The sequence below is a fragment of the Microcebus murinus genome, unplaced genomic scaffold, assembly GCF_040939455.1.
Source record: "Microcebus murinus isolate Inina unplaced genomic scaffold, M.murinus_Inina_mat1.0 scaf001_hap2_Mmur4.0, whole genome shotgun sequence".
Taxonomy (NCBI): domain Eukaryota; kingdom Metazoa; phylum Chordata; class Mammalia; order Primates; family Cheirogaleidae; genus Microcebus; species Microcebus murinus.
Genome location: NW_027438947.1, coordinates 294,738 through 320,886, shown reverse-complemented (window position 1 = coordinate 320,886; position 26,149 = coordinate 294,738). Strand labels below are relative to the sequence as shown.

The 26,149-nt window shown below is 37.9% G+C and overlaps 1 protein-coding gene across 2 annotated transcripts in view; it reads left to right on the top strand.

The window, feature by feature from the left end:
- The window catches only part of TMLHE (trimethyllysine hydroxylase, epsilon), a 138,948-nt gene that overhangs the window by 11,947 nt on the left and 100,852 nt on the right, over positions 1 to 26,149 (top strand). Inside the window, exon 2 of one of the 2 annotated variants that reach the window (XM_075999696.1) lies at positions 22,708 to 22,884. In XM_075999696.1, coding sequence (XP_075855811.1) covers positions 22,708 to 22,884 — 177 coding nt within the window. Of the gene's footprint in view, positions 1 to 22,707; positions 22,885 to 26,149 lie in introns of those variants that run through there. The other variant, XR_012916219.1, reaches the window with a different exon arrangement.

The window sequence follows — 26,149 nt, the reverse complement described above, 5'->3', positions numbered from 1 at the left end:
ATTCTTAAAAAATATAAAGAGGCAGAAAAGACAGATTCTAGCAGAAACTAGAGGAAAGAAGCAAGAAGACGAGCATACAGCGGACAAGGGCCGGAAGGAGGGGTATCTGAGACCCCGGGAGACTCCACGGGAGGAGGCTGCGGAGGAGAACTGGAGGCTGAGACCACCGGAGCAGCCCGGAGACCAGCGGCAAGGGTAGGTGTATTTGCTGTTTCCCCTCCCCTGCATTCGGGACTGCTGGTGGGCTCCCAAGCGGGTGGAGAGACCTGCGGACACCAGCCCAGAGACTGCCGCCGCCTGCCAACGGTGAGCCTGTAGCAGACGTGGCACCAGGTTCCCAACTTCCTCCGGGCACCTCCGTGTGCACGGACCCGAGCTGCACAGCAGGCGCCATATTGCCTGCTCCTTCCCTCCGCCGACCCTACCCGCCGCTGCCCAGAGAGACAATACAGCCACCAGCCGGAGGCACCTCCAGGGAACGGGACCTTCCCGTTTGGGACCCCGCCGGCCCTCTCAGGTGCTGCTGGCACCGTGTTCCCAGGAAAACAGTGCCGACTCAGAGGCTGAGAGACATAGACCCAGCTTGGGCCCCCTGTGGGTGAATTAGGACCGGAAATCCTCTCCCTGGTGGGAATACAGTTTGAACTCTGGGACCCAGAGGTCGGACCTGCAGACCAGATCCCCTGCACCGAGGGCTAGCATTGCCCGGGGCACAGAAGGGTTATACGTGAACAGCCTACTGAGGTCTGTGTGCCTCCAGGGGCGGATTGGCGTCCTAGAGGGCAACCCTCCTCCCAGGAGGAGGCCGTGCGCCCAACCCAGGTGGCTTTCCTGTGCAGGGAACCTCCCCGCCGGCATCACAGTCCGGGGAGGCCTGGTGGCTTGTGGTCTGGCCTGCTGGCAGAGGCCCAGGAGTAGCTGCGGAGTTGGGGAGGGTGGAAAGAAGCGAGGCCTGCTACAGACTGCGGGACTCAGACAGCCCGACCCACACACCCAGACTTTCTGGCTGAGCGGGACCATTCCAGCCCCACCCTGACAGCTTTCCCTAGAAGTAGAGAACAGAACTTTGACCCCTGCTAACGGCCTGAGGGCAGGCCTACCCAACCCAGCTCCGCCCAGAACGAGAGCTGATAACAGGACTGAAAATCAACACCATAGCCTGTTCGTCCAAGCAAACGCCACCTACTGAGAGGGACGGCATCTTGCACAGCCTTTCCACGGCACCCACTGACTCAATATACAGGGAGTGGTCCAATTTCACCCACAGGCACCACCTAACGCCTCAGAAACTAAACAAGGTGTGTGAATACCCAAACAATAACCTAAGGAAAGAAACAACAACTGATCGACATGGGAAGAAATCAGCGAAAGAACTCAGGAAAAATGAAGAACCAAAGAGAAAACACACCCCCAAAGAGGAGCACCAGCCCCCTAGAAACGGACACTAACCAAAATCAGGCAAACAATATGACAGAAGAGGAATTTCGTATGTGGAACATAAGAACACTCACCCAGCTGCAACAACAACTCAATAACCAACAACAAGAAACCACAAAAAGTCTCCAGGATATGAGAAAAGAAATAGACACAATGAAGAAAAGTGTAACCGAACTCCTGGAAATGAAGAAGGAATTCAAGGAACTACAAAATACAGTAGAAAGTCTCAAAAACAGGGTAGATCAAACAGAAGAAAGAATCTCAGAGCTTGAAGATAACACCTTCCAATTAAATAAATCAGTCACAGAAATAGAGCAGAGAAACAAGAGAAAAGAGCAAAGCTTACAAGAGCTGTGGGATTATGTGAAGAAACCTAATGTCAGGGTCATAGGGTTACAAGAAGGGGAAGAAGACAACACTCAAGGGTTGGACAAGCTGTTTGAAGATATAATAGAGGAAAATTTCCCAGGCCTTGCTCAAAATCTTGATATACAAGTTCAAGAAGCTCAGAGGACCCCTGGGAGATTCAATGCAAACAGGAAGACGTCATGAAATGCAGTCATCAGGCTAACCAAAGTATCAACTAAAGAGGCCCTTCTAAGAGCTGTAAGACAAAAGAAGCAAGTAACATACAAGGGAAAGCCAATTCGAATAACATCAGACTTCTCTAATGAGACTTTACAAGCAAGGAGAGACTGGGGCCCCATTCTCACTCTTTTGAAACAAAACAATGCCCAGCCTAGAATATTATTCCCTGCAAAACTAAGCTTCGTAAATGAAGGAGAAATAAAAACATTCTCAGACAAGCAAAGGCTCAGAGAATTCACCAAGACAAGACCAGCCCTACAAGAAGTACTTAAAACAGCGTTATGCACGGAACATCATAATAATAACCCATGAATATAAAAACAACCAAAACCCAAAGATATTAAAGGCCAGATATTACAATGGCTCAAGACAGAAATCATAGCAACAACATCCAACCCAACAGAATGATCAGTAATCTACCTTACCTATCAGTTCTCTCAATAAATGTGAATGGCTTAAACTCTCCACTCAAGAGACATAGGCTGGCTGAATGGATAAGAAAATACAGGCCAAGTCTATGCTGTCTTCAGGAAACACATCTAACCTGCAAGGATGCATATAGACTAAAAATAAAAGGGTGGAGATCAATATTCTAAGCAAATAGAAGCCAAAAGAAGGCTGGTGTGGCAGTTCTAATTTCAGACGATTTAGTTTTTAAACCAACAAAAGTAGTAAAAGACAAAGAGGGTCATTATATAATGGTGAAGGGCACAGTTCATCAAGAAGAGATAACAATTTTAAATATATATGCACCCAACTTAGGTGCACCCAGATTCATAAAGCAAACCTTACTGGAGCTAAGCAAATGGATTAATAGCAACTCCATAATCGCCGGAGATTTCAACACCCCACTGACGGCACGAGACAGATCCTCCAAACAGAAAATTAATAAAGAAATAATGGACTTAAACAAAACTCTAGAACAATTGGGTCTGACAGACATCTACAGAACATTCTACCCAAAATCCACTGAATATACGTTCTTCTCATCAGCTCACGGACCATTCTGTAAGATTGACCATATCCTAGGACACAAAGAAAATCTCAAGAAATTTAAAAAAATAGAAATCATACCATGTACCTTCTGAGATCACAGTGGAATAAAACTAGAAATCAACTCTAACAGAAAATCATATTTCTACACAAAAACGTGGAAATTAAACAAGCTCCTACTAAATGATTACTTCGTAAATGAAGAAATCAAGACAGGAATAAAAAAGTTCTATGAAGAAAACGACAATGGAGAGACAAGTTATCAACTCCTCTGGGACACAGCTAAAGCAGTTCTGAGAGGAAAGTTTATCTCCATAAATGCCTATAACCAAAAGACAAGAAGATTACAAATGGACAATCTAATGAAACGAGTCAAAGAGCTTGAAAAAGAAGAACAGAACAACCCAAAAGCCAGCAGAAGAAGTGAAATCAACAAGATAAAATCAGAACTAAACGAAATTGAAAACAGGAAAGCTATTCAGGAGATTAATAAAACAAAAAGTTGGTTCTTTGAAAAAATAAACAAAATTGACACACCATTGGCTAATCTAACGAAAAGCAGAAAAGAGAAATCTCTAATAAGCTCCATCAGGAATAAAAAAGGAGATATCACAACTGATCCCAAAGAGATAAGAGATACAATTTATGAATACTACAAAAATCTTTATGCACACAAACTAGAAAATGTGGAGGAAATGGACAAATTTCTAGAAACACACAGCCTCCCTAGGCTCAACCAGGAAGAAATAGATTCCCTGAACAGACCAATCTCAAAAGGTGAAATAGAAACAGCAATTAAAAATCTCCCTAAAAAGAAAACTCCCGGTCCAACTGGCTTCACACCTGAATTTTACAATACTTACAAAGAAGAACTAGTACCTATCTTGCAGAAACTATTCCACAACATCGAGAAGAACGGAAACCTCCCCGACACCTTTTATGAAGCGAATATTACTCTGATACCAAAACCAGGAAAGGATGCAACAAAAAAAGAAAACTACAGACCAATATCCCTAATGAATATAGATGCAAAAATTTTCAACAAAATCTTAGGTAACCGAATCCAGACACTTATCAAAAAAATAATCCACCACGACCAAGTGGGCTTCATCCCAGGGATGCAGGGATGGTTCAACATATGTAAATCTATAAATGCAATTCACCACATAAACAGAAGCAAAAACAAAGACCACATGATTCTTTCAATAGATGCAGAAAAAGCTTTTGACAAAATTCAACACCCTTTCATGATACGAACACTTAAGAAAATAGGCATAGAAGGGACATACCTAAAAGTGATACAAGCCATATATGACAGACCCATAGCCAACATCATACTGAATGGGGAAACATTGAAATCATTCCCACTTAGAACTGGAACCAGAAAAGGCTGCCCACTATCTCCACTTTTGTTCAACATAGTACTGGAAGTCTTGGCTACAGCAATCCGACAGGAAAATGGAATCAAAGGTATACAAATAGGGGCAGAAGAGATCAAACTTTCACTGTTTGCTGATGATATGATATTGTATCTAGAAAACCCAAGGATTCAACCAAGAAACTCCTGGAACTGATCAATGAATTTAGTAAAGTCTCAGGATACAAAATCAATACATAGAAATCAGAGGCGTTCATATACGCCAACAAAAATCTAATTAAGAACAAAATCAAAGACTCAATTCCCTTCACAATAGCAACAAAGAAATTAAAGTACCTAGAAATATACTTAACCAAGGACATAAAAGACCTCTACAGGGAAAACTATGAAACACTGAGGAAGGAAATAGCAGAGGATGTAAACAGATAGAAATCCATACCATGCTCGTGGATCGGCAGACTCAACATCATTAAAATGTCTATACTACGCAAACTGATCTACAGATTCAATGCAATACCTATTAAAATCCCATCAGCATTCTTCAAAGATATAGAAAAAATAATTTTATGCTTCGTAAGGAAAAAAAGAAGACCCCGAATATCAAGAGCAATTCTAGGCAACAAAAACAACATGGGAGGCATTAATATGCCAGATATCAAACTATACTACAAAGCTGTAGTAATTAAAACAATATGGTATTGGCACAAAAATAGGAATATTGACCAGTGGAACAGATGTGAGAATCCTGATATAAAACCATCCTCATAGAGCCATCTAATCTTTGACAAAGCAGACAAAAACATAAGCTGGGCAAAAGAATCCCCCTTCAATAAATGGTGCTGGGAAAACTGGATAGCCACCTGCAGAAGGCTAAAACAGGACCCACACCTTTCACCTCTCACAAAAACCAACTCACGCTGGATAACAGACTTAAACCTAAGGTATGAAACTATTAGAACTCTAGGGGAAAAAGTTGGAAACACTCTTCTGAACATCGGCCTGGGCAAAGAGTTTATGAAGAAGTCCCCAAAGGCAATCACAGCAGCAACAAAAATAAATAAATGGGACATGATCAAACTACAAAGCTTCTGCACAGCCAAAGAAATAGTCATGAAAGTAAACAGACAACCTACAGAATGGGAGAAAATTTTTGCGTCCTATGCATCCGATAAGGGACTGATAACTAGAATATACTTAGAACTCACGAAAATTAGGAAGAAAAAATCAAATAACCCCATTAAAAAGTGGGCAAAGGACTTGAACAGAAATTTTTCTAAAGAAGACAGAAGAATGGCCAACAAACAAATGAAGAAATGCTCAACATCTCTAATCATCAGGGAAATGCAAATCAAAACCACAATGAGATATCACTTAACCCCAGTGAGAATGGCCTTTATCAAAAAATCTCCAAACAATTAATGCTGGCGTGGTTGCGGAGAGAGAGGAACACTCCTACACTGCTGGTGGGACTGCAAACTAGTTCAACCTCTGTGGAAAGCAATATGGAGATACCTTAAAGCGATACAAGTGAATCTACCATTTGATCCAGCAATCCCATTGCTGGGCATCTACCCAAATGATCCAGTGACACTCTACAAAAAAGACACCTGCACTCGAATGTTTATAGCAGCACAATTCATAATTGCAAGGCTGTGGAAACAGCCCAAGTGCCCATCAATCAAAGAATGGATTAATAAAATGTGGTATATGTACACCATGGAGTACTATTCAGCTCTAAGAAACAATGGTGATATAGCACACCTTATATTTTCCTGGTTAGAGCTGGAACCCATACTACTAAGTGAAGTATCCCAAGAATGGAAAAACAAGCACCAGATATATTCTCCAGCAAACTGGTATTAACTGAGTAGCACCTAAGTGGACACATAGGTGCTACAGTAATAGGGTATTGGGCAGGTGGGAGGGGGGAAGGGGGCGGGTATATACATACATAGTGAGTGAGATGTGCACCATCTGGGGGATGGTCATGATGGAGACTCAGACTTTTGGGGGGAGGGGGGAAATGGGCATTTATTGAAACCTTAAAATCTGTACCCCCATAATATGCCAAAATAAAAAAAACAATTAAAAAAAAATCTCCAAACAATAAATGCTGGCATGGTTGCGGAGAGAGAGGAACACTCCTACACTGCTGGTGGGACTGCAAACTAGTTCAACCTCTGTGGAAAGCAATATGGAGATACCTTAAAGCGATACAAGTGAATCTACCATTTGATCCAGCAATCCCATTGCTGGGCATCTACCCAAATGATCCAGTGACACTCTACAAAAAAGACACCTGCACTCGAATGTTTATAGCAGCACAATTCATAATTGCAAGGCTGTGGAAACAGCCCAAGTGCCCATCAATCCAAGAATGGATTAATAAAATGTGGTATATGTATACCATGGAGTACTATTCAGCACTAAGAAACAATGGTGATATAGCACATCTTATATTTTCCTGGTTAGAGCTGGAACCCATACTACTAAGTGAAGTATCCCAAGAATGGAAAAACAAGCACCAGATATATTCTCCAGCAAACTGGTATTAACTGAGTAGCACCTAAGTGGACACATAGGAGCTACAGTAATAGGGTATTGGGCAGGTGGGAGAGGGGAGGGGGGCGGGTATATACATACATAATGAGTGAGATGTGCACCATCTGGGGGATGGTCATGATGGAGACTCAGACTTTTGGGGGGAGGGGGGGAAATGGGCATTTATTGAAACCTTAAATTCTGTACCCCCGTAATATGCCGAAATAAAAAAAGGAAGAAAAAAAAAAGAAAAAAAAAGCTGTAGTAATTAAAACAATATGGTATTGGCACAAAAACAGGAATATTGACCAGTGGAACACATGTGAGAATCCTGATATAAAACCATCCTCATATAGCCATCTAATCTTTGACAAAGCAGACAAAAACATAAGCTGGGCAAAAGAATCCCTCTTCAATAAATGGTGCTGGGAAAACTGGATAGCTACCTGTAGAAGGCTAAAACAGGACCCACACCTCTCTCCTCTCACAAAAATCAACTCACGCTGGATAACAGACTTAAACCTAAGATATGAAACTATTAGAACTCTAGAGGAAAAAGTTGGGAACACTCTCCTAGACATTGGCCTGGGCAAAGAGTTTATGAAGAAGTCCCCAAAGGCAATCACAGCAGCAACAAAAATAAATAAATGGGACATGATCAAACTACAAAGCTTCTGCACAGCCAAAGAAATAGTCATGAAAGTAAACAGACAACCTACAGAATGGGATTAAATTTTTGCATCCTATGCATCCGATAAGGGACTGATAACTAGAATATACTTAGAACTCACGAAAATTAGGAAGAAAAAATCAAATAACCCCATTAAAAAGTGGGCAAAGGACTTGAACAGAAATTTTTCTAAAGAAGACAGAAGAATGGCCAACAAACATATGAAGAAATGCTCAACATCTCTAATCATCAGGGAAATGCAAATCAAAACCACAATGAGATATCACTTAACCCCAGTGAGAATGGCCTTTATCAAAAAATCTCCAAACAATTAATGCTGGCATGGTTGCGGAGAGAGGGGAACACTCCTACACTGCTGGTGGGACTGCAAACTAGTTCAACCTCTGTGGAAAGCAATATGGAGATACCTTAAAGTGATACAAGTGAATCTACCATTTGATCCAGCAATCCCATTGCTGGGCATCTACCCAAATGATCCAGTGACACTCTACAAAAAAGACACCTGCACTCGAATGTTTATAGCAGCACAATTCATAATTGCAAGGCTGTGGAAACAGCCCAAGTGCCCATCAATCAAAGAATGGATTAATAAAATGTGGTATATGTACACCATGGAGTACTATTCAGCTCTAAGAAACAATGGTGATATAGCACACCTTATATTTTCCTGGTTAGAGCTGGAACCCATACTACTAAGTGAAGTATCCCAAGAATGGAAAAACAAGCACCAGATATATTCTCCAGCAAACTGGTATTAACTGAGTAGCACCTAAGTGGACACATAGGTGCTACAGTAATAGGGTATTGGGCAGGTGGGAGGGGGGAAGGGGGCGGGTATATACATACATAGTGAGTGAGATGTGCACCATCTGGGGGATGGTCATGATGGAGACTCAGACTTTTGGGGGGAGGGGGGAAATGGGCATTTATTGAAACCTTAAAATCTGTACCCCCATAATATACCAAAATAAAAAAACAATTAAAAAAAAAATCTCCAAACAATAAATGCTGGCATGGTTGCGGAGAGAGAGGAACACTCCTACACTGCTGGTGGGACTGCAAACTAGTTCAACCTCTGTGGAAAGCAATATGGAGATACCTTAAAGCGATACAAGTGAATCTACCATTTGATCCAGCAATCCCATTGCTGGGCATCTACCCAAATGATCCAGTGACACTCTACAAAAAAGACACCTGCACTCGAATGTTTATAGCAGCACAATTCATAATTGCAAGGCTGTGGAAACAGCCCAAGTGCCCATCAATCCAAGAATGGATTAATAAAATGTGGTATATGTATACCATGGAGTACTATTCAGCACTAAGAAACAATGGTGATATAGCACATCTTATATTTTCCTGGTTAGAGCTGGAACCCATACTACTAAGTGAAGTATCCCAAGAATGGAAAAACAAGCACCAGATATATTCTCCAGCAAACTGGTATTAACTGAGTAGCACCTAAGTGGACACATAGGAGCTACAGTAATAGGGTATTGGGCAGGTGGGAGAGGGGAGGGGGGTGGGTATATACATACATAATGAGTGAGATGTGCACCATCTGGGGGATGGTCATGATGGAGACTCAGACTTTTGGGGGTAGGGGGGGAAATGGGCATTTATTGAAACCTTAAAATCTGTACCCCCATAATATGCCAAAATAAAAAAATAAAAAATAAAAAAAATAAAAAAAAATAATAAAATAAAATACAAAAAAAAAACAGAAAGAAAAAATTCTAAATCAATGTTCTTCACTTTCTTGGCTGCAGGCACAGAGGAGATAGAAACTTGAGTTTACCATGGTTGGGCCTTTGCCAGGAAAGTATGGCACACAGAGAAAGGCGGCAAAGAAGTTAAAGCCATTTGTAGGGAATTGATCAAAATGATAGACCGTGGATTCTGGGCTCTGTAAGGAGGGAAATGAAACCATTAAAGGATACAAGATGTTGGATAGTGGAAGGAGCTTGGGATCAATGGATTGGAGCTCTCTATGGGGTTGAAGGCTTATTGGAGTGTGGAATGCCAGAATAATTGAACTGGAATGGTGACAGGTGGTGGTCAGAGTATGGGGTGTTTAAAATGAAAATTTTGAATGTGCTGCAGTTAATGGTGATAAAGTTGCCAAGAATGGTGACAGGGAAAGGGGTAAAGTGGGCAACAGTAAGTTGATCATCATTAAAAATGGAGAGTGAACAGGAGGCACTTGCTTAGGGTAATGAAAAGGAGTAAAGAATTGTGTAGGATGGCATAAGCTTCAAAGGAGCTTTGGTTTTAGAGGAAAGAGGAAGAAATAGTGATCCAAAAGCAGCATTGAGGAGCAAGGAGGTAGCTATCCTACCAACATTACTAGAGCCTTGTCTTTCTCCCCCGATGATCCATTCCCAATTCAGAAACTAGAATGCTTTTTCTAAAATACAATCTGATTTTACTACTCTGATTTTTATAATCCTTTAATGGAGTCCCCCTGTCTATAGATGGCTAAAACCTGAATGTAACACAAGAAAGGAATAGAAATGGAGAGGTCATATGGATTTCAGAGATATTTAGGAGGTAGAATCAACAGACCTTGGTGATTGATTAAATGTGGGTTATGAAAGAGATGAGTTGAGTTCCAAGTTTCTTTTCTGTATTGAAACTTTGATGAGGTCTAATTAATAAGCATTTGTTGAGTGCTGATTTCATAGAGAGCTGAGAACTAGAGAACTGAATATGGAAGCAGAGTCCCTTTTTCAGTGTAAGATGTATAGTCCATGAAACAAAAGAAAATAAATGAATATAAGACGCATAAATAGGTTATGATATACACAAATGTAGATTCAGTTGATACCTACCAAATACTTAATGTCAAAGAGAACATAGGATATTAAAGGAAGGTACATTGAATAAATGAAATTTTGTCTAGATTTTGAAGAAGATGGTCTTTAGAGGAATCTGTGATTTCAAGGAGAAAAATGATGAATGAAATGATAAGAATAAGCTCCAGTCAATGAAAGGACAGTAAGCATACCAACTTAACTAAAATGAAGGGGATATATTGGAGCTTGCTAAAAGGTGAGTCCAACTGCATAGTACAGATTATTCCACTACTGTACTGCTTACGTACCTAGCAACTCAACCTGAAAATGGGATGTAGCAGATAGTCAGGATTACTATGTCTCTTGTAGGGCAGGAGAAGATTATTTGTAGTTTTGATGAGAGAATACTTTTCACTTCTGATATGTGGCCTATGTTGGAGTTACCAATAAGGCAACTAGAAAACTGCTTGATTTACTATTGATTTATCATTGATTTACTTGAACAACATTTAATGAGCTCTGACCAAGAGCTAAGCATTGTGGTAAGCATGCAGTGATGAAAAAGTACATTTCCTATCCTCAAGGTACTCACATTCTTGTGACAAAGACAGACAATTATAAGACTGTGATAAATGTATTTGGGCAATATATAGGGTGCCATAAGAACATAGTAGAAAGTTACTTAATCCAAATTGGAAATTTATGAATGACTGCTTACAGATTACAACTACTGAGTTGAGTCATGAATATTGAGTATGAATTAGGCAGTAAAAGAGGGCAGAGGAGGTGAGGAGGAATGTTCTATCAGAGAGAACTGCACGTACAAGAATTTGAAGGGTACAGAGAAGATGGCATATTGGCCCATATGGACTACTACATGAAATGCAAGGAAGGATTGATAAAAGAAGCTGGAAAGATTGACAAAGGCCACATTATGTAGAGCCTCATAGGCAATTTCAATTTGATTGGTCTTTACCTTGTTGGAATGGGGAACTACTTAAGGGTTTTAAGCTAAATGTCATTGGAAAGATTATTCTGATCGATGCATGGAGCTTAGATGGAGCCAGAGAGATCAGTTAGGATGTTTCAAATGCCATCAAGGTGGTAGTATTACCTGTCTTTCTAACTCCCTAGAAGAGGAGAAGAAGGTGAAAAAGGAATTTCTGCTATGGATTATCACAGGGGTCAGCAAACTTCCATCCACGAAGGGCCAGTTCAATGGACTAAATGTTTATGCTTCCCCCAAATTTGTATGTTGAGGCTCTAATCCCAGTGTGATGGTATTTGGAGATGAGGCATTTAATAGAGGGATGTAATTAGGTCATAAGAGTAGAGTCCTCATGATGGGATTAGTGCCCTAATAAGAGACCTCCCCGCCCCTCCCTCCCTCCCCCCTCCCTCCCCCCCAACGCCAAGTAAGGATATGGCAAGGACGCAGCCATCTGCAAACCAAGAAGACGACACTCACCAGGAACCAAATTGGCCAAAACTTTGATCTTGGACTTCCTAACCTCCACACTGTGAGAAATAAATATCTATTTAAGCCACTCGGTCTATAGTATTTTTGTTATAGCAGCCTGAACTGACTAAAGCAGCCAGATAGTAAATATTTTAGGCTTTTTTGAGCCATGTACAATCTCTTTTGTATGGATGTCTTAGTCAACTCAGGTTGCTTTGAGGTATCTCCATATTACATTCCACAGAGGTTGTACTAGTTTGCAGTCGTGCCAACAGTGTAGGACTATCCCTATCTCTCCACATCCATGCCAACATGTATTGTTTTGGGACTTTTTGAGAAAGGCCATTTGCACTGGACATAAGTGATATCTCATTATGCGTTCAATTTGCATTTTCCTGATGAATAGAGATGTTGAGCATTTTTTCATATGTTTCTTGGCCATTGTCTTCTTTTGGAAACTTTCTGTGCATGTATTTGCCCACTTTTTAATAGCATTGTTTGATTTTTTTCTTGTTGATTTTCCTGAATTCTATATAGATGCCAGTTATTAGCCCTTTATTGTATGTGTAGAATGTGGATATTTTCTCATATTCCGTAGGTTGTCTGCTCTGGTGGTAGTTTTCTTGGCTGTGCAGAAGCTTTTCAATTTGATCAGGTCCCACTTATATGCTTTTTTTGTTGCCGTGATTGCCTTTGGGATCCTCTTCATAAATTCTTTGCCTAGGCCAATGTCTGTAAGAGAGTTTTCCAACATTTTCTTCTAGAATTCTTATAGTTTAATGCCTTAGGTTTAAGTCTGTTATCCACCATGAGTTAATTTTCATGAGAGGGGAAAGATGCAGATCCTGTTTCACTTTTATACATGTGGCTATCTGATTTTCCCAGTGCCATTTATTGATTAATGATTCTTTTCCCCGGTGTATGTTTTTGTCTGTTTTGCAAAAGATTAGATGACTACATGAGGATGGTTTTATATTGGGGTTCTCAGTTCTAGTCCATTGGTCTATGTCTTTGTTCTTGTTCCAGTCCCACGCTGTTTTAGTTACTATAGCCTTGTATTATAACTTGAAGTCTGGTAAATTGATGCCTCTCAATTTGTTCTTTTTGCTTAAGATTGCTTTGGCTATACGGGGCCTTCTCTGGTTCCATATGAAACGTAGAATTATTTTTAATAGATCTGTAAAAAGTGATTATGGTATTTTAATAGGGATTGCATTGAATCTGTAGATCACTTTTGGTAGTATAGACATTTTAACAATGTTGATTCTGCTGACCCATGAGCATGGTATTGTTTTCTACATGTTTAAGTCCTCTGCTGTTTTCTTCCTCAGTGTTTCATAGTTCTCCCTGTAGAGGTCTTTCACCTTAGTTAAATATATTCCTGGGTATTCTACTTTCTTTGTTGCTATTGTTAATGGTATTAAGTCTTTGATTTGGTTCTCAGTTTGACTGTTGTTGGCATATGTGACTAGTATTCATTTGTATAGATTGATTTTGTAACCTGAGACTTTGCTGAATTTGTTTATCAATTCCAGTAGTCTCATGGCAGAATCTTTGGAATTCTCTAAATATATGATCATATCTTCATGAAAGAATGATAGTTTGACCTCTTCTGCCCCCATTTGGATGCCCCTGATTTCCTTCTCTTGTCTGATTGCTCTGCCTAGGAATTCCAACACTATGTTGAATAGTAGTGGTGCTACTGGGCAACCTTGTCTGGTTCCAGTGATAATCAGGAATACTTTCAATTTTTCCCCATTCAGTACAATGTTGGCTGTGGGTTTGTCATTTTGAGGTATGTCTTATCTATTCCTATTGTGTTAAGCGTTCTTGTCATTAAAAGGTGCTGAATTTTGACAAATGCTTTTTCTGTGTCTTTTGAGAGTATCATGTGGTCTTTTCTTTTTTGCTTCTATTAATGTGGTGAATTACATTTATACATGTGCATATGTTGAACCATCCCTCCATTGCTGGAATGAAGCCCACTTACTCATGATGGGTTACTTTTTGATAAGCACCTGAGTTCCATTTGCTAGGATTTTGTTGAGAATTTTCACACCTATTTCATAAAGATATTGATCTGTAGTTTTCTTTTTTTGTTGCATCCTTTCCTGATTTTGGTGTTAGGGTGTTTTTGCCTTCAAAAAATGTGTTAGGGAGGATTCCTTCCTGATTCATGTTCTGGAATTACTTCTACAGGATAGGCACCAGTTTTCCTTTGTAGGTCTGGTAAAATTCGGATATAAAACCATCTGGTCCAGGACTTTTCTTTTTAGGAATTCTATTTCTTCCTGATTGAGCCTAGGGAGGTTCTGTGTTTCTAAGAATTTGTCCATTTCCTCCACGTTTTCAAGTTTATGTGAATAGAGGTTTCTATAGTATTCATAGATAATATTTTGTATTTCCATGGTATCAGTTGTAATTTCTCATTTTTCATTCCTCATGGGGCTTAGTAGATTCCTTTTTTCCTGCTTCTCATTAATCTAGCAAGAGGGAAGTCATTTTTTTTTGAAAGAACCAAGCAGAGAAATAAGAGGAAACATCAAAGCCTATAAGAAACGTGGGATTATGTGAAGAGGCCTAACATGAAAATTATAGGTATGCATGAGAGTGAAGAAGAAAATACACAAGTGTTAGATAAACTATTTGAGGATATAATGGAAGAAAATTTCCCAGGCATTGATAAAAATCTAGATATCCAGGTACAAAAAGCTCAAAGGGCTCCTGGGAGATTCGTTGCAAACAGGAAGTCTTCACGACAGATAGTCATGAGACTGGCCAAAATAACCATGAAAGAGACCATCCTACAAACTGTAAGGCGTAAGAAGCAGATAGCCTACAAAGGAAAACCCATCAGAATAGTGACAGACTTCCCAACTGAGACCTTACAAGTCATAAGAGATGAGGGGGTATTCTCACTCTTATCAAAGAGAATAATGCCCAGCCTAGAATCTCGTACCCCAAAAAACAAAGTTTCATATATGAAGGAGAAATAAAGACCTTCTCAGACAAGCAAAGACTGAGGGAATTCATTAAGACAAGACCTGCCCTCCAGGAAGTACTCAAAACAGTGTTACACACAGATCAGCACAATAAACACAAATGTAAAATCATCCAAAAGCTAAAGGTCAAAGTCCAGTAACACAATGACTCCAGAGAGAAAGCACAGCAACAGAGTTCAACTTAACAGGATGAACAGAAATCTGCCCCACTTATAAATTCTCTCAATAAATGCGAATGGCTTGAACTGTCCACTAAAGAGACATAGGCTGGCCAAATAGATAAGCATACACAATCCAAAGTTCTACTGTCTTCGGGAAACATATCTAACCCACAAGGATTTATTCACACTCAAGGTGAAGGGATGGAAAACAATATTTCAGGCAAACAAAAGCCAAAAGAAAGCTGGTGTGGCAGTTATGATTTCACATAACTTAGTCTTCAAATCAACAAAAGTAATGAAAGACAAAGATGGTAATGGTGAAGGGTACAATTACCCAAGAAGATATAACAATTCCAAATATTTATGAACCTAACTCAGGTACACCCAGATTCATAAAGCAAATCCTACTTGATCTAAACAAAATCATAAACAGCAACACTGTAATAGCCAAGGACTTGAACACCCCTCTGACAAAACAAGACAGATCCCCCAAACAGAAATTAAACAAAGAAACAGTGGACTTAAACATAATTCTAGAACAAATGGGCCTGACTGACATTTACAGAACATTCTACCCCAAAACTACTGAATATACATTTTTCTCATCAACTCATGGGACACTCTCTAAGATTGACCATATCATAGGCCACAAAGCATGTCTCAAAAAATTTTTAAAAAATAGAAATTACACTATGCATCGTCTCAGAGCACAGTGAAATAAAATCAGAAATCAACTCCAACAGAAACTCTCATCTCTACACAAAATCATGGAAACTAAATAACCTTCTGCTGAACAATTATTGCATTAAAGAAGAAATTAAGATGGAAATCAAAAGATTCTTTGAACTAAATGATAAAGGAGACACAAGTTATCAAAATCTGTGGGACACAGCTAAAGCAGTCCTGAGAGGAAAATTTATATTCATAAATGTTTACATCCAAAAGACAGAAAGGTTACAAATAAACAATCTAACAAATCATCTTACAGAACTGGAAAAGGATGGACAACAAACCCAAACCCAGCAGAAGAAAAGAAATAACAAAATCAGAGCAGAACTAAATGAATTTGATAACAAGAAAACTATATGGAAGATTAATAAAACAATATTTGAATTTCCAAATATCCAACTGGCATATACCTTGAAGGAACAGTTGCTCACAAAGTGACTCAAAGAAAGCCAATGGTTCACTCTGCTTCTCTCCTATAAAGCCTGACTGTTAGAAGGAAAAGACATTTTTATAGGCAGTAGGTTTCCTTCTATCTGCACGCGTGACTTAGACAATATGCTTTTGTATAATATTATTCTCAGAGAGTTTGTTGCCTGCTTTTTTTTTCTATGCATAAGTTACCCTTCTGTTTCTATATATACTTCATTTTTTTGTCATTGAAAATCTGTACATTTTAGATAATATGTTGTAGAAGCTGAGGCTGACCTCCCCAGGGGTATTATTTTTGTTTGTTTTGGGTGTATTTGTTTATTTGTTTACTTGCCTGGAGTAATTCTATGGAGTCTATGTCTCCTGCAGTGTGTTGCAACTGATATCTCTGCTGAGGTTTTATTTTTATTTGTTGTTTTTATTTTTATGTATGGCTTCCTAGGCATTGCACTGGGGTCACCATAGCCCAGTGGCTCTCTGAGGGCGTCTATTTTGACCCTCAGGGAACATTTGGTATTATTTGGAGACATTTTTTCTTTGCACAACTGGAGAGAAAGATGCTACTGACATCTGGTGAGTAGAGATTGGGGATGTTACTAAGCATCTTATAATGAATAGGACAGTGTCCTACAACAAAATATTATCTGATCCCAATATCCATAGTAACTGGTTGAGGCATCAGGTGAGAAACCCTCGTATAGTTTATTCGCCAGCCAACTATTAGTCAGAGGTTATGCTTAAAAACCTAAGCCAGTAAAGCTTCTTTCCTTTGCCAGTGGATCTGTGTACGGTTTGGGGCAAACATTCAAAGTTCAGACTATTTAAAAGTTTGCCATGGTTTTTACTTTCTGTCATTCTTGTCTCCTTTGTGCCTGCACAAAGCTTCATTTTCATCTATGGGTGTGTAGATGATAGGGCCATTTCCAGTCTCTCTTCAGTGTGCACCCAGCATTGCATATTTGCACAACCTTCCAAACATTGGGGATGTATGGGAGCATTTCAAGGCCCATTATAGCTGCCTCATTCCTTTTATCTCCTTGTTAGGGTACTGACTATTCTTCTGGTCTGTTGCTTGCCCCAACCAGTATGCCTTCCCCAAAGATTTTCAACAACACCCAGGGACATGGAGTTTTTATGTGTGCTCTGCTCCAAATCAATTAGTCCACATTTGCAGTAAAGCTACTATTTTTCTTGGTTTGTCCACCTTTGTGAAACTATTGCTGATGGAGGTAGGGGTGGTGGATAGTGAGTGGGAGCATCTCAGGCTAAAGCACATCACAGATGCCCATTGTTCTTACCCAAAGTTCAGTATTTTTTCCTGTATAAAAGCTTTTTTTTGAAAATAAATTTTATTGTGTATGTCTACAGCATATAACATGATGTTATGAGATACATATATATTCTAAAATGGTTACTATGGTGAAGCAAATTAACATATCCATCATCTCACATAGTCACCCATTTTTTTGTGGCAAGAGCTACAGATCTACTCATTTAGCAAAAATCCCAAATATAATGCATTTTTATTAATTGTAGTCCTCATATTGTACATTCAATCTCTAGATTTGTTCATCCTACAAATATGCAACTCTGTATCCTTTGACCTACATCTCCCATTTTCTCCTCTCTCCTCATACCCCTGATAACCACTGTTTTATTCTCTGTGTATATTTGACTGTTTGTTTTTAGATTCCTCGTGTAACTTAGATCATGCAGTATTTGTTTTTCTGTTCCTGGCTTATTTCACTTAGCATAATGTCCTCTAGGTTCATTGATATTATGGCAAATGGCAGAATTTCCTCCTTTTTAAAAGCTGAATAATATTCCACTGTGGTATATGTGTATATACACATATATATCACAGTTTCTTATATTCATACACTGACAGATATACCTAGGCTGTTTCCATATCTTGGCTTTTATGAATAATGCTGCAATAAATATGGGAGTGCAGATGTCTTTACAAGGTGGTGATTTCATTTCCTTTGGATACATACACAGAAGGCAAAAGGATTAAATTAGACTCTCATCTCATACCATATACAAAAATCAACTCAATTCAGATAAAAAAAACTTAAACATAACATCTGAAACATAAGACCTTCTAAAACTACGAGAAGAAAACTGAAGAGGAAAGCCTCATAACATTGGTCTGGACAAATATTTTTTGTATATAACTTCAAAAGCATAAATTATCAAATGGAATTACATCAATCTAAAAAGCTTCTGCACAGCAGAGAAACCAATCAACAGAATGAAGAGAAAACCTACACAATGGGAGAAAATATTTGCAAGCCAAGGGCTAATATTCAAAATATATAAGAAATTCAAACTCAATAGCAAGGAAACATATAACCCAATTTAAAAAATGGGCAATGGATCTAATTATACATTTCTCCAAAGAACATAAAAATGGCCAACAGATATATGAAAAGATAAACATCACTAATAATCAGGAAAATACAAATCAAAACTACTATAAAATACCACCTAACACCAGTTAGGATACCTACTATCAAAAAGACAAGACATACAATTAAGTATTGGAAAGGATGTGGAGAAAAAGAAACTCTTGTACACTGATAATGGGAATGTAGATTAATGCAGCCATTATGGAAAACAGCATGGAAGTCCATAAATTAAAAATAGAATGAATACTTCTTAATTTATTATATGTTGTTAGAAAATGTCCTGAGTGCTACAATGGTCATTTTTAAGTTTTGACCATTTTTATCATTGCTTTTGGGGGAGAGAAGTTGCCAAGATCCTCACTGTGCTTTTCCAGAAGTCTCAACTCCAGATTCGCAAGGCTACACTTTGGGATTCGTTAGTATAGTGAGCTATGAAGTTGTACAATTTGTGTTCATATCCTAGCTCTACCACCTAATGATTAGTATATCTTGCAAAGTTACTTAACATCTCTGATCCTTAGTTTTCTTGTCTTTAAAATGAGAATGATTATGCCAGTGGAAGTCAATGGGAAGAGTATAGGTACACCATTTTTAAGAAAATCATTAGTGAAATGCAAATCAAAACGACAATGAGATAACCAGGTGACCCCAGTGAGAATGGCCTGTATCAAGAAATTCCAAAACAACAAATGCTGGTGAGGATGTGGAGAGACAGGAACATTCTTATACTGCTGGTGGGACTGAAAATTAGTGTAACCTTTGTAGAAAAGAATTTGGAGATACCTCAAACAGCTAGAAATAGAAATATCATTCGACCCAGCAATAGCTTTGTTAGGCATCTACCCCAAAGAGCATAAGACATTCTATTATAAAAACATCTGCACCCATATGTTTATGGCAGCACAATTCACTATTTCAAGGACATGGAAGCAGCCCAAGTGCCCATCAATTTATGAGAGGATAATCAAAATTTGGTATATGTTCACAATGGAATATTACTCAATTCTAAGAAACAACAGCAAGCTAGCACCCTTGTACTGTCCTGGATTAAGCTTAAGCCCATTATCCAAAGTAAGGCGACACAAGATCAGTAAAATGGGCTCCACATGTACTCGCCATCAAATTGGTACTGATTAAAACTATGGTGCCTGAATGGTGATAGTGTTCACCAGAGATTTGGGGCGGGGATGGGGGGGTAGACCCACATCTTAGGGATCTGGTCAGCATTGTGGAGGGGAAGAGCATACCTCAAACCCTTCTTAGGGAGAGGCAAAGATATAAAATGTAACCAAAATGTAAAAAAAACACTTTTATTGGGTGGCGGGTGGGTGGGGCGGGGGAAGGGGATGGGTGTATACTTACATAATGAGTGTGAAGGATGGACACGCTTGAAACTCTGACTCAGCGGGGCAGGGGGGGTGGCAAGGGCAATATATGTAACCTTAACAATATTTTTACCCCCATAATATGATGAAAAAAAAGAAAAAGAAAAGAAACTGTTACTTAATATCTTATAATGGGATAAACCACAATTTATTCAGCTGTTCCCCCACTTCCCGAAATGATAGACATTTAGTCTTATTTTCTAATATTTTTGCTATTATAAACAACACTATTATGAATATATTTATGTGCTCCTCCACGTGTGTAACAATTTCTATAAAATAAATACTGAGAGGTGAATTTCTTGGTCAAACAATAAATACACAGTTTTTATTATTTTTATAGAAACTTCCTGATTGCCATCTAGTGTGACTTTAACAATTTATACTCCTACTGCTAAATGTTTGAGCATATGTATTTCCCCACATCCTTACTTTATTTTATTTTATTTTATTTTTTTGAGACAGAGTCTCACTTTGTTGCCCAGGCTAGAGTGAGTGCCATGGTGTCAGCCTAGCTCACGGCAACCTCAAACTCCTGGGCTCAAGCAATCCTACTGCCTCAGCCTCCCGAGTAGCTGGGACTACAGGCATGTGCCCCCATGCCCGGCTAATTTTTTCTATATATATTAGTTGTCCAATTAATTTCTTTCTATTTATAGTAGAGACATTATCTCGCTCTTGCTCAGGCTGGTTTTGAATTCCTGACTTTGAGCGATCCGCCTGCCTCAGCCTCCCAGAGAGCTAGGATTACAGGCGTGAGCCACCGTGCCCGGCCTCCCCACATCCTTAAAAACACTCATTTTAATCGAATTTTTAAAATGTTCCTGTTCTGATGTATATAAAATGGTATCCCATTTTGGTTTCAACACACATTCCTTTGATTACTATTAAGCCTGGGGGCAATTCATATGTTTATTGGTCACTTTTGGTTAACTTTTCTATTGACATCACTCACCCATTTTTCTGTTAGAACTTTATCTTTAATGACAAGGATTATATGCTGGGTATTAATCCTTTTATGTTATGAAATTTTTCCTGTTACTTACTTTTAAGTTTGTTTTTATAGTATTTATAAAACAGAAGGTTTTTATTTCCATGTAGATAAATTCATCTTTTATGCTTTTGTGTCATATTAAAACAGAATTTCCTACCTCAAGGTTGTCAACATATTTTTTTAATATTTATGTTTCATTTTATTAGAAATTTACTTTTCTGAATGATATCAAGCCAGAATTTATTTTTCTTTTCTTTGGTAAATTCTATCTTCTTTTATTTACCTTTTTAAAATGAGTAACCTAGTTTTTGATGTTTTTTGCACCTTTTCATTATGGTATAACCTCAAACTAACAGAAAATTTGCCATAATAGCACAAGGACCTCCTGTATATACTGTACCCTACCCATGTTTCCTTTCTTAAAATTTGGTATATGTATACAATGGAATATTACTCAATTATAAAAAACGACAGTGATCTAGCACTGCTTATATTTTCCTGGATTGACCTTAAGCCCCTTATCCAAAGTGAGGTGACACAAGATCAGAAGAATAGGCTCCACACGTACTCGCCATCAAATTGGTACTGACTGATAAACACTATGGTGCTCAAATGGTGGTGGTGGTGGTGTTTTCCAGGGATTAGGGGGTTGGGGGGTAGACTCACAACTGAGGGATGTGGTGAGCATTGTGGAGGGGAAGGGCATACCTCTAACCCTACCTGGAGAGAGGGAAAGATATAAAATGTAACCAAAATGTTTGTACTTTCATATTTTTCTGAAATAAAAAAATACTTGAATAGTTTTATGTTCCAAATTTAGAACTCTTACATATTTTGAGTTTATCTTAGTGACCTGGTGAAACATGAGATATGGACACAAATTTATCTTTTTCCAAATAGCTATCTAGTTGTCCTAACACCATTTATTTAAAAATTCTTTTCCCCAGTGATTTTTACTGTCACTTTATTACATACCAGATTTCCATATGCATTTAAGTATATTTTTGGGTATTTATACTCTTCCATTGTTTTATATGTCTATTCCCATACCAACATCACACCATTTTAATTATAGAATTTCTGTAGCAGCAATCCCCAAGCTTTTTGGTACCAGGGACCGGTTTTATGGAAGACAGTTTGTCCATAGACCAGGTGTGGGGATGGTTTGGGGATGATTCAAGTGCATGACATTTATTGTCCAGTCAAACCTCTCTGCTAATGATAGTCTGTGTTTGCAGCCACTCCCCAGCACTAGCATCACCGCCTCAGCTCCACCTCAGATCATTGGGCATTAGAGTCTTATATGAAGCACACGGACTAGATCCCTCATATACATGGTTTACAGTAGGGTTCATGCTCTTATGAGAATCTAATGCTGCCATTGATCTGACAGGAGGCAGAGCTCAGACTGTGATGTGAGTCATAGGGAGTGGCTGTAAATACAGATGAAGCTGGCTGTTCCACCACTCACCTGCTGTGCTGCCCAGTTCCTAACAGGCTACAAACTGGTACTGGTCCGTGGCCTGGGGGTTGGGGACTGCAGTTCTATAGTACATTTTAATATCTGATAAGGAGAAAATTCCTCCCCTCCCCCTTATTGGTCTTATTTCTTTCTTGGTAGAAGACTTTTTAAAGAAAGTTTTCTGGCTACAGATTTTTTTAAGTTTTCTTAATAATTTTTTTTTTTTTTTTACGAATGTGATCTTTTCCCTAGAACTGCAATATGCTAACACTGTGATGTGCTTTGATTATGTCTGGCTTCAAGACAACTGCTGCTCAGCATCTTGCTACAACTCTAAGACTCACCAGCACAGCATGGACATTGCAAGTGTGGATTTATGTATCAAGCCAAAGACCATTCGTCTGGATGAGACCATGCTCTTTTTTACTTGTAAGTGGACAGAAGGCTTGGTCTTCTTTGGTGGTATTCTTCTAAATAACAATTATTTTGTGAAAAATGATATGCCCCTTTCCAAAATTGGTTATTCTTTTAGATACTTTTTTCTTTTTTCCTTGCTTTGGAAGCATTTTTGGAACCTTTTATTTTTCTCTTCAAATAAAATTTTAATCCACAGCTAACATTATACTTAATGATGAGACTGAATGCTTTCCCTCTGAGATAGGGACATGCCAAGGATGTCTGTTCTCACCACTCTTATTTAACATAGTACTGAAAGTTCTAGTCATTACAATAAAGCAAGAAAATGAAATAAAATGCTTACATATTAGAAAGGAAATATCTCTTCATTTGAAGATACATCACTGATTACATAGTCTACCTTAGGTAATCTATCATAAAACTGCTACAACTAATAAGTGAATTCAGTAAGATCACAGAATACAAAATCAACACACAGAAATCAATTTCATTTTTATATGAGTACAGTGAATATGCAGAAACTGAAGTGAAAAATGGCTATTTCAATTGCTTCAAAGACATTTAAGTACTTAGGTATAAATCTAACAAAATATATAAAAGATCTATATGATTAAAATTATAAAATGCTGTTGAAAGGATTAAAAGAAGATGTAAGTACTTGGAGAGAGAAACTATGTTCATGAATTGGAAGACTTGATGTCAATATTCTCCAAATCAATCTATAGTTTTAATGCAATTCCTGTCAAAATTCTCAGCAACATTCTTATATAGTTATAAAAAAGCTTGTTCTAAAATATAAATGGAAATGTATAGGCCCTAGAATATCCAACACAATTTTGAAAAAGAATGAAGTGGGAAGAATGACTTCCTGATGTTAAGACTTCAGTAATTAAGACAGTGTGATATTGGTGGAGGGATAGACATATAGATCAATGAAACAGAATAGAGAACCCAGAAGTGGTTACACAGATATATAGATAACTAAGCTATGGCAAAAGTGTAAGCCATTCAATGGAGGACAGATAGTCTATTTAACAATTAGTGTTGGAGCAATTGGACATCCATAGCAAAAAAATAAAAGACCCTCAACTAAAGTCTCACACCTTATACAGAAATTAGCTCAGAATGCATTGTGGACTTAAATGTAAAACATAAAATTTCTAGAAAAGAATGTTGGTGAACATCTTCAGGTCCTGACTGGGGCTAGGCCTAAATAACTCTTAAAATTCAACATATGGGGCATAATATGCTGAAATTAAAAAAAAAAAAATAAAACAAAAATACTCAACATAAAAGAATGTTTTTTCCTTAAATAGGTGTTCTTTTAGTTTTGTTTTCTCTTTAACTTATAGGACACAAAAATTCCTGTATTTTGTCACTTTGTGGTGTCCTATTTTGTCACAAATAATTTTCTCATTCTTTTTTATTCTTTTTTATTTTTGTCTTACTATGTTATTTCAAAAGACCTGTCTTCAAATTCTGAAATTTTTTCTTTTTCTTGATGCAGTCTTTGTCAAAGCATTCAAATGTATTTTATATTTCATTTGATGAATACATCAGGTCCAGAATTTCTTTTTCTTTTTTATTTGAAAAGATTTAGGTGATACAAGTAGTTTTTCTTTACATGGATGAATTGTGTAGTAGTGAAGTCAGGGCTTTTAATGTACCTCTTATGCAAAGAGTGTACATTGTACCCAACAGATAATTTATTTTATTTTATTTTTTTAATTATTCTTCATATTTTATTCTTTTTTTAAAATCTCAATCTTTGTAATGAATGTGTACCAACAGATAATTTTTGATCCCTTATCCTGCCTCCCACCTTCCCATATTCTGATTTTCCCAAGTGTATGATACCACTCTGTAAATGATGTATACCTATTATTTATCTCCCACTTATATGTGAGAACGTGTGGTATTTGTGTTTCCATTCTTTAGATATTTCACTTAGGATAACGGTTTCCAGTTCCATCCAAGTTTCTGCAAAAGTCATTATTCCATTCTTTTTTATGGCTGAGTAGTATTCCATGGTGTATATAGGATGTATGTGTATATACGGTGTATATATGATATATGTATCGTATATACACCATAGTATAATATAAGCCACATTTTCTTTATACACTCATTAACTAATGGGCGCTTAGGTTGATTCCATATCTTTGCAATTGTGCTGTAATAAAAATAAAAGTGCAGATATCTTTTTGACAGGATGTCTTCCTTTTGGTATATACCCAGTAGTGGGATTACTGGATTGAATGGTAGGTCTACTTTTAGTTCTTTCAGGAATCTGCATACTGTTTTCATAGAGGTTGTACTAATTTCCATTCCCACCAACAGTGTATAAGCATTCCCTTTTCACTGCATCAGTGCCAACTTCTATAGTTTTTTAACTTTTTAATTATGACCATTCTGACAGGGGTAAGGAAGTTTCTCATTGTGCTTTTAATTTACATTTCCCTTTTGATTAGTGATGTTGAGCATTTTTTCATATGCTTGTTGTCCATTTGTATATCTTCTTTTGAAAAATGTCTGAATATTGGCTCCCAATCTGCAGATTGTCTATTTACTTTGTTGATTATTTCACTTGCTGTTCAGGAACTTTTTAATGTAATTAATTACCATTTATTTACTTTCTTTTTTGTTATATTTGCTCTTGGAGTTTTAGTCATAAATTCTATGCCTAGGCCAATGTCCAGTTCCTAAGTTTTCTTCTAAAATTTTTATGGTTTGCGGTCTTGCATTTAAGTCTTTAGTCCATCTTGAGTTAATTTTTGTGTATGGTAAAAGATAGGGATCCAGTTTTATTTTTCTGCATGTGGCTCTTCAATTTTCCAAGCACAATTCATTGAATAGGGCTTCCTTTTTCCACTGTATATTTTTGTCTTTTTTGTCAAAGATCAGTTAATTGTAGGTATATGGATTTATTTCTGGGTTGTTTATTCTGTTCCATTGATCTAGGTGTCTACTTTTATACCAGTGCCATTCTGTTTTGGATACTCTACCCTTGTAGTATAATTTGAAGTTGGATAATGTGATGCCACCAGATTTATTCTTTTTGCTTAGTATTCCTTTAGCGATTTGGGCTCTTTCATGATTCCATATGAAATTTATGATTGTTTTTTATAATTCTGTGAGAAATGATGATATTTTGATGGCAATGATATTGAATCTGTAAATCACTTTGAGCAGTATGGACATTTTAACAATATCGATTCTTCAATTCCATGAGCATTGGATATTTTTCCATTAATTTGTATAATCAACAGTTTCTTTC